At 35.8% G+C, this 13,685-nt stretch overlaps 2 protein-coding genes across 4 annotated transcripts in view; one reads left to right on the top strand and one right to left on the bottom strand.

Moving 5' to 3' along the window:
- Window positions 1-13,685, top strand: part of LOC306856561 (paired box protein Pax-7) — a gene marked incomplete at both ends in the record, with an annotated part of 61,420 nt that overhangs the window by 641 nt on the left and 47,094 nt on the right. The window contains 3 exons of one of the 3 annotated variants that reach the window (XM_079395919.1): window positions 543-778; window positions 918-1,047; window positions 1,291-1,419. In XM_079395919.1, the coding sequence (XP_079252045.1) occupies window positions 543-778; window positions 918-1,047; window positions 1,291-1,419 (495 nt within the window). Of the gene's footprint in view, window positions 1-542; window positions 779-917; window positions 1,063-1,290; window positions 1,447-13,685 lie in introns of all 3 variants that reach the window. The other 2 variants (XM_079395918.1, XM_079395917.1) reach the window with 2 other exon arrangements.
- On the bottom strand, window positions 4,721-7,659 carry LOC306857273 (uncharacterized protein; the record flags this gene model as incomplete). Its single annotated transcript, XM_079397128.1, has 6 exons — window positions 7,551-7,659; window positions 6,998-7,095; window positions 6,072-6,379; window positions 5,691-5,846; window positions 5,191-5,283; window positions 4,721-5,038 (listed from the first exon to the last, which is right to left on the bottom strand). The coding sequence occupies exons 3-6, from the start codon at window positions 6,264-6,266 to the stop codon at window positions 4,721-4,723; spliced, it is 762 nt and encodes a 253-aa protein (XP_079253254.1). The 5' UTR covers window positions 6,267-6,379; window positions 6,998-7,095; window positions 7,551-7,659.

Here is a 13,685-nt window from a genome sequence, read left to right as displayed (position 1 = left end):
ATCGAGGTTTAAAGTGGCACGTCTTTAGTGCCTCTTGAATGGCAATTAGTGTCCTCAAGTGTTACATCCTCTCGTAACACCAGATAGACTGATAGCATAGAAGGATGCTTTCAGGAAAGAAAATGTGAGAGGATGAGATTTTTGGATTAATTCTCCTCCAGGCTTTGATTAATCATTATTCGTATCACCCAATAAACAGAAAACCTTCGGCATGAATAGTTTCAAAATCTGCTCTACATATCACGTGATAAATAATATTATCTGATGTGATTAATCAGAATGACAGCATGTAGATGTTTTTGTGATAAAACCTGTACAAAGCCTAGAGGGCTCACTTGCAGGATTTCCCCCTCAAAACTCAATGCCATAAAATTACCTACATGTAAAATGCACTTAACATTACGCATTATTTTTATATGCCAAATTCAACGCGTAATTTCATATAAAATCGCATAGTTGAAATGGATGCTATATAAAGTGCCACAGTCTTATGTGATATGTTGTTTTCTTTTCTTTTTTTGGCCCTGCATGTTTTTACACAGTCTCGACGCCTCTGGGTCAAGGTCGAGTGAACCAGCTCGGTGGAGTTTTCATCAACGGAAGGCCACTGCCAAATCATATTCGTCACAAAATAGTGGAAATGGCCCATCACGGCATCCGACCCTGTGTGATCTCCAGACAGCTGCGGGTCTCACACGGCTGCGTGTCCAAAATCCTCTGTCGCTACCAGGAGACCGGTTCCATTCGTCCGGGAGCGATAGGTGGAAGTAAACCGAGGGTGAGTGAACGATGTGGAAATAAAAGACATGGTTATACATTTAACAAATCGTAATTGATAGTAAACAGAATGCGCATTTCTTGTGCGTTTTCTTTTCTTTTCTTTTTTCTATATCCACATTTTTTGTTCTACGCTAAAGCAAGTTGCAACGCCCGACGTTGAGAAGAGAATTGAGGAATACAAGCGCGAGAATCCAGGGATGTTCAGCTGGGAAATCCGGGATAAATTGCTGAAGGACGGGGTGTGTGACAGAGGCACGGTTCCTTCAGGTGAGGCCTCTTCCGGTAAGCACCATTCCATTCTTATTGACATAAAGAGGACGTTACGCGCTTCACAGCATTTACTTAAAAAAATAAAAATAAATATCTGTATATTCGTTTTTTTATTATTATTATTATTATTATTAATTTTGGAGTTTTATATTTGGATTCTATAAATGAAATCACATTTTTAGTGTGCATTGTTATGATTGTTATATTTGGCGTTAAAGTGATTATTATCTCTCTTCATAGTCAGCTCCATTAGTCGGGTTTTGAGAGCTCGTTTTGGCAAGAAAGATGACGATGACGAGTGTGATAAAAAAGATGAAGACGGAGAAAAGAAAACCAAGCACAGCATCGATGGGATTCTCGGGGATAAAGGTCAGAGGCCGTTATATTTCTCATTGTGTGCGAATAGACGCGAGGAAACGTGGTGCGTAAAAGTTGTGCATGATAACTCTCACGGAAGATGTTTTTGAGGTGTGGATCAGTTGCACTGACAGATCGTGATGGACTGGTGCTGTAATTGCTGCTGTTGTTGCAATTGATATTTCATTAGGCAGTTATTTGAAAGGGACAGATGCTGCAGTCCTTCATTCTCGCCAGGGGGAATCTGTGCGCCCCCTTGGAAAAAAATGCCACAAATAGCTCTCATTATTCATGCTGCTAACTCTTCAGTACTTACTCAATTATTTATGTGAGCCCTGACGTCAGGTAAATTAATTTGTGTGGCACATTTCATTTCCATCGCGTTTTAACGACCCCCTAAACGACAACTGACAGTTTGACCCATTTGAGAATCCATGTCAGTTTAAGCATCTACATTATACGAGACATGTGGACCCCGTGGAGGTGATTTGTTTTGGCAACATTTATTATTATTAAATGATCTTCATAATATTATGAACTGAAAATATTTAAACTGAATCGCATAACAATAGCAATCCGAAAATATATTATAGGCTAGGCTTCATACTGAAAAAGTATAATTTATGAATCATTTATATTTTATTTTAGGTCATATATTTAATGTATTTATATTATATTTAAGAGTCTGTAATTAAACATTATAGCTTACTATTTTAATTCGAAATTTAATGTTATATAATTCGAAACGGCCATATTGTATTCTTAATACAATACTTATTATTATTATTATTATTGATTTATAGCGGGTCACAATACCTTTTTGCCTTTTTCCAAGCGTGGTTATGAACAATCTCGTTTTAAGCCTTTGTAACCTTCAGACTGAAATACAAAAGAGAGCGGCTCTGGAACCGGGCAGCAAAAAAGAGTAACTGGACCGGTGACCCCCATTCAAAGATCCCAGAAAAGAGGGGATAACTTTGTACAAAGGGTAGTAAAAAAAAGAAAGAAAGGCAGATAAATTATTCAGTGCTCCCTGCTGGTAGATAGTTTTGTAATATGAAGGAGCGTTTACAATTGTAAGCTCAACATTTCATGGTGCAAAACGGCGTCTTTTGTGCGGGTTTAGTTGCGCGTAACTGCGCAGCTGGTTTAAGACAAAGCTTTTACATTTACACATATTTCGATTGAGTTTCTTTAGCCTAATATAATTGGTATAAAATGATAATGACGTTTTGAGATGGATAAATCAATCAATCAGTATAATTAAATAAAAAAATATATAGAATTATTTCTGTTTTCTCTTGCATGGTATGCCAAAGTTATACCCTCAGATGACATCCCTCATAATTACGTTTATATGCATTTATACACAGGCCAAAACTGATATTCGTTATTAAATAAATGCATGAAAAACAATCTCGCTGTTGCTGTCCACTGGTTGTAGTTGTTAATTTGTTGGGAATGATGTGAGTGCGTCATCTCTATAGGTCAATTATTCCATAAATCTGTCATTTTTAGTGTCTCATCTTCTGCACAACACTGAATCCACTGTTAAATTCTTTGAAGGGATTCTTTAAGTTTACCATCCGGATAACATTTAATAATGTTAAGACTTATTAGAGCTGCCGTGTGTTGAATGGGCGTCTGTGTTGCTGAGGAGTGTAATGGCTCGGAGGCACCGGTAAGAAAAACACTGATCCTCCAGCAGCTCTCGCGCCGGGGTTTCGCTCACAAACGTAATGTAGAAGAGCTTTTAAGCCCTGATTAAACTGAGCCCCTTTATTTCTTTTCACTTTCATCTCTAAACGGCTCCCAGTGACTCGCCCAGGGCGTAAATTCATGCGATTTGGAGTTTATTTTACATGATATTTATTTATTTATTTATTCAGGGTATGCAAAATCCATCCATTTTTATTGCATGTCTTTATAAGGTACTAAACTGATTACTATCTAGTTCACCAGAAAAGTCCTCAGATTTTATTGACTTGTTTTGGCATACAGTATTTATTTATTGTTTGTTTGTTTGTTTGTGTTAATAAGGCGTTAAATTGATTAAGCAGTACACTATTCAGTTGATCAAAAAAAGTCATACCTCAGATTTTTGTTGACATGTTTTGGCACGATTGTTTTAATATTATAATTTCTTATAGGCTTCATATACCAAAAATATACAAGTAATATATTAAATGAATATGAAATTACATTTTATTTTTAGCCGCATATATAATATATTCATATTTTGTATACTTTTGGGGGTATACAATACATGTATTGTTAATTAAAAAAATATATAAATAATATATAGGTTAATAATAGGTCAGACCTTATATTTATGTTTACTTGTTTTATTTATTTATTTATTTGCGTGGCATGCACTCAAAAAAATGATACATTGGCATTACTTAACTTTTTTATGTCAACAGGTTCCACGTAACTGAGTTAAGTTGCCTTTAAGAAAGAATATTTATTTCAGTGAACTTAAGTTAATTACATAAAGTTAATGTAATTTTGTTTAGTTCAATCAATGTAACATTTGTTATTTTGTATTAATCTGTTTAGTTAATTAAGTTCAATTACTCTAAAATTAATATTATGTTAAAAATGAGATAGGAATAAGGTTTCAGATTCATTGTTTATTAAATAACATTTTTACACTGTTTTACAATTAACACTTTCTATTGTTTTTCCAACAATAAAATGTTTTCAAAATCTACATGCTGTCTTAACAAAATACTATTATAATACTAATAAAAGTATAAAGTAAAATAAAAGCATGCAGCCTTTAAACGAAAGGATTGACAAAAATGCTTTTTATACTTGGAAAAAATTATCAGCCTTCTTTAATGGTATAAAGTACACCTTATTGAGAAATCAGCTAAAAACACCTGTTATTCAAAGGATGATTGACATTTGAAAGCAAAATAATATGTTTACAATATTTTACATTTTTTCAGACAAGAACGTTTACAAAATCTAAATACTGTCTTCACTTTTCAAAAAAAAAATTCTTTACTCATTACAAGATGTAACAAAAATAATATTACCAATAAAAAGTAAAATACAAGAATACTGTCTTTAAATTAAATGATTTTCAAAAATATACTTGGGGAAAAAATAGTCTTCTTTAGTAAACTATACCTTCTTGAAACTTGGGGAAAAAAAGCAGCAAACAACATTGCAGTTAATCAATTGAAGATTAACATCTGAAATCAAATCATCTGGTTAGCAGTGAAAAAAAAGTGCTACAACAGCCAGTGCAACATTATGGACAAAACAGGTCCTGCCTCTTAACCCTCGTTTCAAGTTACAGTGCCTATGAAAGGAGTTTATTTTTTAAGACCTGGACTTTGTTTGACAGCTTGGTGGCATCCAGTTCCATGAAAATCTTTTGAAACATTTCAAAAGTATATCTCAGATCCTGGGGGTAAGCCAAGTTTAATGCATAGATTAGACCAACCATCATGGAACAAGCATTAGCTACATTGTCCAAGTTTTCAAGTACTTGGATGCCTTCGATGATGACACCAACATCTTCGTATGGGTCTGCAACATCTGCCCCTTCATATTTGATGGCATAGATTCCGAGAGTGGTTTTGCTCATCAAAATTTGGGCTTCATCATGTTCAGTGTCCTAAAAATAACAAAAGACAAGTACAAATATTAAGTACAAAATAAAACAATTACCAATAAAAATAGGTAAAAATAGGAACTGGTTTTAGAGAAAAATATGAAAAGTTTCTTTAAAAAAAACAAAATAAAAAAAAAAAACTGTAAATAGCTTACCATGTACTCCTTCACTAGGTTTGAAGGATCTTCATTTAGGTAGACCACTAAGGCTTTCAGGATGCATTCACGCTTTTTTTCAATGGTGATGCTCTAATCAAAATGAAATGAGAATTAGTACTTTTTGCTGTACATCTTAAATTTAAGTAGCACTACACAAATTATCCCACTGCTTTATTTTACGAAAGTCAAGTGGTCCCAAATCAGAAGCACTGCATGGGATACACAATTATCTTGAACATCTGAGCTGTTCTAATTGTAGTTGCAAAAATAACTCTATTAATGTATAACAGAGGCAGGAAGTGATGCTTCAAAAGGAAAAAAAATCATGATATTTGGAGCTTCAGGAATGAAAATTCACCTTTAACTTTTAATCCATAATTTTAGTATAAAAAAGATTGAATGAGGAGTTAAAAATAACAAAATAATTATATTTGGATAAAATATTAGTTTGGCCTATTATGAATTAGGAGAATTGATGATGAATTTATAGAACATACCTGTTCCAAAACTGACAGGATGTCTGTGATCTTCTGTGCAGCTACTCCTCCTTTCTTTTTGAAATTTTTGAGGAGCTGAGAGGAGAAATGATCAAGCTGACCCATGAATTTGGACACCAAGGGAATTGTTGTAATCCTGCTGAATTCCGCAGATACCTGGTACAATTTTCAAACAAAACAAAAGAGAGAGAGAGACAAATCAGGGCGCTGATGAATTTTTGACAGGACATCATCATACACTTCCTTTACCAGCACTCACAGATAATATACATTTACTATAAATGAACAAACCTGAATTACATCTAAAGTACTTCAAATCATAGTTTAGAATTATAACAACATCCAAGCAATTAATCAGCTGACATGACATTAAAGACATACCTCTCGCTCAGTAAAGAGTGCTGGCCATCTGTTCTTGAATTCAGCAATGAAAGGGGAGTGTTCTTCCACCTCGTGCCTCCGTAGAGCAAATGTTCTGTCCATCAGCCCCTTGATAACCTGCTCGTTGTTTCTTTTAGTCACCTCCGATAGTAGTGTAATCCTTTGATTTTCAAGAGTTTCTTTTGTTTCACCCATTGGGTAATCTGGACAGTAATTTACCTCAGCTTTTCTCGGTTTCTTCACTTGGTTAGGACTTCCAATGGATCCTTTTCGCTTATGGGAATTGATGTTTAGCTCAGAACATGATTCTGTGAGACAAAGGGAGAGAAGCATCACTCAGCAAATAATGCAAGTCCCCACACAACTCATCTACAGCTGAGCCTGGAACATGGTAGTGATTTTCCAGTTTTAACAGCAAGGAAGCAAATTTAAGCTCTACCAACTTTGGCAGGTTCTCTGAAATCTCTTCTGTATCAGTAGAAGAGGAATCGTCTTCTAACAAAGATGTTTCAGTTTCTTCATTTGAAGTAGGGTCATTAGATGTTTCACTAACCTCTTGTGTTTTCACGATTCCTTCTTTAAAATCTGTTACTGAAAACTGATAATGCTTTCGGCTCTTGTGTGATTTGAATGTACCATACACGTTTGTTTTAAATGAGCAGCCCTTAAACATACAACTAACTGTCTCATGACTGCGCAAGTGATTATTTATATGGAGAAAATAATCATTTACTGAAGGAATGTCAGTAACAGCACAAACATGACAATTTATCACTGTAGTTTGACTAGAATTTTGAGGTAGCTGCTCACTGCCATGTGATCTGGATAAGTGGGACCGCAGTGCATTCCAGGTTTTAAAAGTGCATGGACAGTTAGAATATGCACATGGATATTTGTGTTTACGGCCATAATGTCCATGTACCAACCTGAAGTGCTTTAAAAGCTTTGATCTGGAGGCCTGAGACGATCCACAATCTCTGCACAGCCACATACAGGACTCTACAGGCCTTCAAGTTTCAAAACTCTGTAAGGGAGAAAAAGAATGGGAGTCACCAAAGAATAATAACAAAATATGAACAGCTGCAAACTACTAAACTTAAGTTAAAATGTGTTATGCGAGATATTAAATAATGTGCCAACACCACCTTGTAAGATTATTAATTATTAAAACTGACATTAGAAGGGGATAACTGCTGTACAAGCACAAAACAATTGATTAAAATGGAGTAACCATTCCTTACTAGCAATTTAATGTCATTTACACTTATTTTGGGTGATGTAATGTATATAAAAGTTCAACAAGTATAAAATTTCACATAAATGCATAAAACAAAAATGTATCTAACTATAATGTGAAAGAAAACACGAGGCATATGGCAACTTCGTGACAATACTATACACAACACGGTATTACAAGTGAGTAATGATTCAAATGTTGTCATAGTCTCAATATAAATGCATAAAAAGTGAAAATCTCACCTGTCTGTTCACATAGAGGAAAACACGTTGACGTTTTGAAGTGTAATTCTCCGTGTTTGATTCTCATAAAATGGCGCCGATCTAAATGAGCTGAAGAGTGATCGTTATGAACTTCGTTCCTTCTTGTGGTGTTTTCCAACTGCGCATGTGCAGATTGTACTCCACCTACTGACCGATGTGCGGTACTGCAGAAGCAACACAACTCTGTTGCATTCATTTTAATTAACTGAGCTGTGTAAATTTGAAGAATTACTTCTTTTAATTCTCTCAACACAACTCTTTTAATTTTAATGCACAAACGAAATTGAATTAATTAATTTAAACATAATTACATTCTTTGGACCAACAAATGCCATGTTTCATTTTTTTGAGTGTGTGATTATGCAGTTAGAATCTGGTAGATTATGTATTTATTTATTTATTTATTACACAATGTCAAACGTTTTGAAAACAAACGACATAAACGTTGTCGGCTCTCCCTACACCCTGAGTAGATGTCCGTGTACCTAACCATAATAGCCTTAACTATGACTTCTACATTCGGTTTAGTGGCCATTACAATAATAATGATCTTGTGCACCAGCCATCCTCGTTACGGAAATAAAATAATAATAATAAAAAAAAAAAATATATATATATATATATATAGATGATGAGCGACAGCAGAGTTAGAACAAACCTGCCAAAGTTAATTAGTCTTTAATGGCTTCCAGCCCCGCATCTGACAGCTCACCTGGTGCTCATTTTGTCTGGAGGAGCATCAGTTAAACGCGACCACGCGTCCATTTGTGAGAGTGGCACTGGACACTTCAGCAGATCTGTGGATTACCTGAGCTTTTCAGACTAATCAAACAGACTTCAGTCAGGGGTTTAAGAGTGTTGTTATGGGATCATAGTGATAAAAACCTGTAGGCGAGACGGATGTGAGCAATGCGCAGACTCGGTTTTACTGTACACAGGAACTCAGTGATATTTAGAAGAGAACAAAAATTCATACTTTCATAATGCAACATTTCTATCGTGATAAAGCGCGAAGAATATTCTGGAATAGCAGTTTCTTATGGTTTTTGTGCCCTAGACGTGCACCAGCAGGGCATTTTCTCTCTTGTCTCACATTTATATGAAAATAAAGCAGATACTTTCGGACCTAAAGCCGCACTGAAATAGAAGTATAGGGAAACATTTTAAACAAATCCATCTGGAATAGGATATGTTACAGGGACACACACACACACACACACACAGAGAGAGAGAGAGAGAGGGGAAGATTAAGTGAAAGTAAGGGGAAGTTATTTAGCTATTAATATTTTTTTCTCCTCAGGCATCGAGGGTGACTCCATCTGCACTTTCTTGCAGCTATTTTGGCTGGGCTGAAATTGTGGGAGACCCAAATGTTGGGCAGAGATAACATAACCATCAGAGTGTGGACCATCACTGCATTAAACACGGATTAACCTTTTCTCTCCCGTCACCCTGTCTCAACGCAACTCGACAATTTGACTGGCGAGGGATTTTCTTTAGTGTATAGAGTCCAGGGTTTAATCCATAAATCAACACTACAGTGACAACAACTAAATATGTATAGTTATATACGAAATATCATATATATATATATATATATATATATGTTTATTTCGTTTTATTTTCTATTTTTTCCTTTAATTCTCCGGCATTAAGCATTTTTGTTGACAGGGATAATAAATTGAACAGATATAAGCTCATAATAATATTGCACTGAAGCTAGTGATTATAAAAGCTCGCGTCCATTTCGCCATCGCAGTGCTAGTTGCTTAAAATCCAGATAAAGGCAGTTCTAATTCCTGGAACCAATCAAATTTACCGAACCAGATGCAATTGACCATGATTTGCGTTCAAGCATTGGTGATGCTGACATCCCCCCCCCCCCCCCCCCCCCCCCCCCAATGCCAGAACAACATACTTTAATTAGATTTTTTTTCCAGTTTTCTTTCTTTCTTTACATAATTGCTTGCTATCATAATATCAATAATAATTTTCACCATGTAAAATAATAATATGATTATGTATAGCCTATTTGAATTATTTTATTGTCTTGAAGCTTTGGTAGCTTGATAGTAACTGTAAAAAGCCCACATGGCACGACTGTAAATTTAATGCTAGATGATGAAGTGAACAATATTCGTGATCCAGCCAATGAGAAAAATGTTAACATTTTGGTTGGTATTTTAATGTGGCTTTCATTGACTCAGCTGTAATGCTTAATTGGTCTCCATACGGGGATTATAGACTAGTTAACAATGTCGTTTTTAGACCGCGGATGACCTGTGAACTCGAAACGGGGCCTGAATTTGACAAGATGTGAGTTTTGATGTGTTTCAGAGATGTCTGAAAATAACCAAAACGGGTAAGGATGATGTGAATAAGGGCTCAGGCACTTAGGGGAAATTGAGAAGCTTATGATCTTTGATCCGTGGATGTCTTTTGCTTATCAAAAACACTTGAGACGACTGCAGTACAAAGCGACTTCATATTACTGCTTGACTGTTCATTAAATGCGGTCTGCCATCTGGAACAGTGTAAATCTCTGCACAGATGTTATGGAGAATATCATTCTCTTATATCGGAGAGAATTATTGTAATAGTGCGGTTTTCACTCCTCAGCTGTTAACCGAGTGCGCAGAAGACTTTTACGCACATAAACGCTGTTTTATCATCTGCTCCAGCTAATAACCAGAGAGGATTTCTTTTTTCAACTTTTCAAGGGCTTTGGAACCCAAATGTAATACATGAATCACACATAATGTGCTCGGTTCTTTGTGCGTAATTCCCTCTCCATGCGAGCAATGGATATTGTATTTGGTGCGTTCGTATCTGGTTAATGTTTGTAATGGGGATTTAAATACACAATTGATTCTGACATGTAAATTGTCATTTCCGTTTTAGCCATTTGATTTGTGAGGGCGGGTCACACTTGACACACACAAGCTGTGATACAGGCCTCATTAAACTGTGTGTGTGTGGGGGGGGGGGGGGTGCATCCAAACCATAGTCTTTTGAACACGCGAACTATTCAGATCTGTGCTTTTATTTGCTACAATATTTTATTTAGTTGCATCTGATTTGTGGTCAATAACACACGAATATTACAGACGGATTGTGCTTCAAAACACACATTGGTTTTGTGGTCCAGAATCAGTGCGCAACATGCTTATTTAAAAATTCTTATTTATGTGATAGCAACCGAGGTGTTTATGCCAAATATTTTGTAAGAAGACATGCCTGCTGAGATTTTAATTTATGTACCTTATGAGCACATCGATGAAAGGCGGGCTATTTTTAGGATTATCGTCCAGACATTTAATATAGCTATTTATATTTATGCCTTCGAGAATATAATTATATATATATATATATATATAATTTTTCATTAATTATTTGTAGTCTGGATTGTTCATATTTTGCTATCTCACGTTGTACTTTACGCATTTGTCTTCAATCCTTACGCACTCCTTTTCAGCGCGGGCGTGTGGATTTAACTAATGGAGCGTTTCAGTCGCGTTGCTCGGTGTTTTAGAGATCCGTACAAGTGGCTTTTAAGGAACAATAGAGGATCCCGGGATGCGGTAAATGGCAGTGACCGGTAACCCCTCTCACACTCGGGCAGGTCATTGCGCTTCAGTGAGCACAGCTTAGAGAGCTGAGAATCACCTCTGAGAAAGTCATCTCAGCAACAAGTGATAGGCTGAATTTATCAAATTCTGCATCCAAAACTCAAATCGCCCTAATCGAACATTTGTCGGAAGATAATTACTATAATCGTTATAGGCTATGTTTAAATGAAGCAGCAGTAACACATATACAAATATGAAATGTTAACCAAACGAAAAGAAAACGGGGGGGGGGGGGGGGCAGTAATTATAATTGTAACTACTGCAATTTATTATTATTGTTATCCGTTCAGTAGTAACATATTGTAGATTTTGTTTTGTTTGTTTTGTTTTGTTTAAACTTGACCAGGCTTTCAGACACCGAAACGAACGCGTTGAACTTGTCGAATCTAATTAAACGCCTCCTTCACAGACACAAACGATTATGTATTTGAGTTTTTTCACTCTCCTGTATTATTATTATTACATGAAATATTATTATTATTATGAATAAATACAATCGGAGCACGAAAGGCGGAGCAGGCAGCTGTTTTTTTTTTTTTTTTTTTGCGCATTGTATTTCATGGGTGTGCGTCCTGTTAATTTAGCAAGTTTGTGAATGTTTTGGAGTCGTTCCGGACCCCACAGGCGAAAAGGCGAGACGCAGCTTGGACTGTGGCGATCCGTTCTAATTGGGGATGAAATTCATTAGAGAAGACATCCATTTAAGACCTTTAAGTTTTCCACACATTTTAAAGGTATGAGGATGGATTAATGGCTTATAGCGAATACTTAAATGTATTGCCTCTTTGAAATTTGTCCTGCCTGTCTAACGAGTGTCACAGGAAGCACTTAGAAAAGTGAACAAATAAATACCGATTCTTCAAGCGTAATATCTTTAAAGTGCATGGAGCCAATGAATGATTGAAGCAAGCTTTTTATATTTTTATAGGCTAATGCAATTTGAAATGATCTCTATCCAACTATCCTAGGTTGATTTGTAATGATCTCCTTTTGCAAAAAGAGAAAAAAAAGTCCGCTCTTTGTGCATTGTGAACATATTTACTCTCTGTTTGCATTCTCACACTTTGTGTGCATTTGAATGTGTGTTTTTCTCTTTTGGAATAAGATATGAAGTGATGCTCGGATCATCCTCTCACTTTTGAATGGAGGAGAAATCAATTGTCTCCTTCCCCTTTATGAGGAGAGCATTTTGTTCTTTTAATTGAATGCTGCCTTTTTTTCTTGTGTTGGGCCTAAGACTCCTCTGAAGTCTAGCAGCCTTCTTTCTCCATTGTCAGAGAAACTGCTCCTAAAAAGGAAAAAAGAAAGAAAAGAGCAGAAGAAAAAAAGAACTGTTATTTTCTGTCTCGAGATTCAGTGAGCAGGCTATTCAGGCCAGTTGATGAACTCCTTCAAAAAGTTTATTAAGGGTATGAAAACAATGTAGACTAAAGCCTTTGGGCTCGCGGGCAGACAGTTTATAAACTAGCGGCCATTGTGCCTCAAAGGCAGATGCATGAATACTTTTGAATGGGGGCTTCAAACTGACACGATGGGGCTGGACAGCAGCCTGTTTAGTGAAGAGGGCTTGTGGAAGAGACGGGCTCAGTGTGTTGTCTGCATTAATGTACATCTGTAAGGACCGGGGGTGAATCCCCACTCCAGCACACTAAGATGGAAACGCCACATTCAGAGCCAGCGAGTGCTGATTTAGCTTCCGTCCCTTTTGGGAATTTGTGCTGTACTGCCTTTAAGTTTACTTAGATTTTAACATTAATATTATATACAGCTCTCCTATTTTTTATGGATTAGAATGCATATAATGCATATAAAATAAAATCTATTTCAATTATGCATTTTGTTATTCATATGCTTGCATTGCAATTATGCATGTCAGACTTTCTTAGTATTTATTATGACAAAACCTGATGACCATGTTCTTAGAGAAATGAGCAAATAAATACAAATTCTTCAACTGTAATATATTTAAAGTGATTTGAATGTTTTGTAGTTATGGTGCATAAATGTCTGTGAATGAACATGACACTGTAAAGAAAGTTACACATGAGGTGAAGTCCACTAGTCTGAGAATACTAATGATAATGTATCCATTTTGCATGATTTTCTAATTTAGTTGTACGTTTTTTATGTTTATGCTGCATAATATCTTAGTGTGTGCTATGTCAGTATTCACATCCTGACAAAACCTGATAATTATGTTCTGCAGTATGATTTGAGATGTTCCAAAGAGTATCTTGTGCTTTAATAAAAGAAAATAAGACCACATATACAAGTCACGTCACTCATTTACTTATTTGATTAATGACTTACAAATAGTGCAGAAAGTTAAATGTTCTTTATGTCATGTGCATATAACCAGAAGATACCTGTACCTCGCTGTACATTGATGTTACATAACGTTTTAGTCACATTTATTAATGTTGCATGTTTGCAAGCCTTCAGTATAATAGATGGATACAAAACAGCCATTTTTCTTCCTTTTTCT

The sequence above is a fragment of the Barbus barbus genome (assembly GCF_936440315.1).
Source record: "Barbus barbus genome assembly, chromosome: 37".
NCBI classification, from domain to species: Eukaryota; Metazoa; Chordata; class Actinopteri; order Cypriniformes; family Cyprinidae; genus Barbus; species Barbus barbus.
The sequence above is the reverse complement of the archived record's forward strand: the minus strand, read 5'-3'. Positions and strand labels throughout refer to the sequence as shown.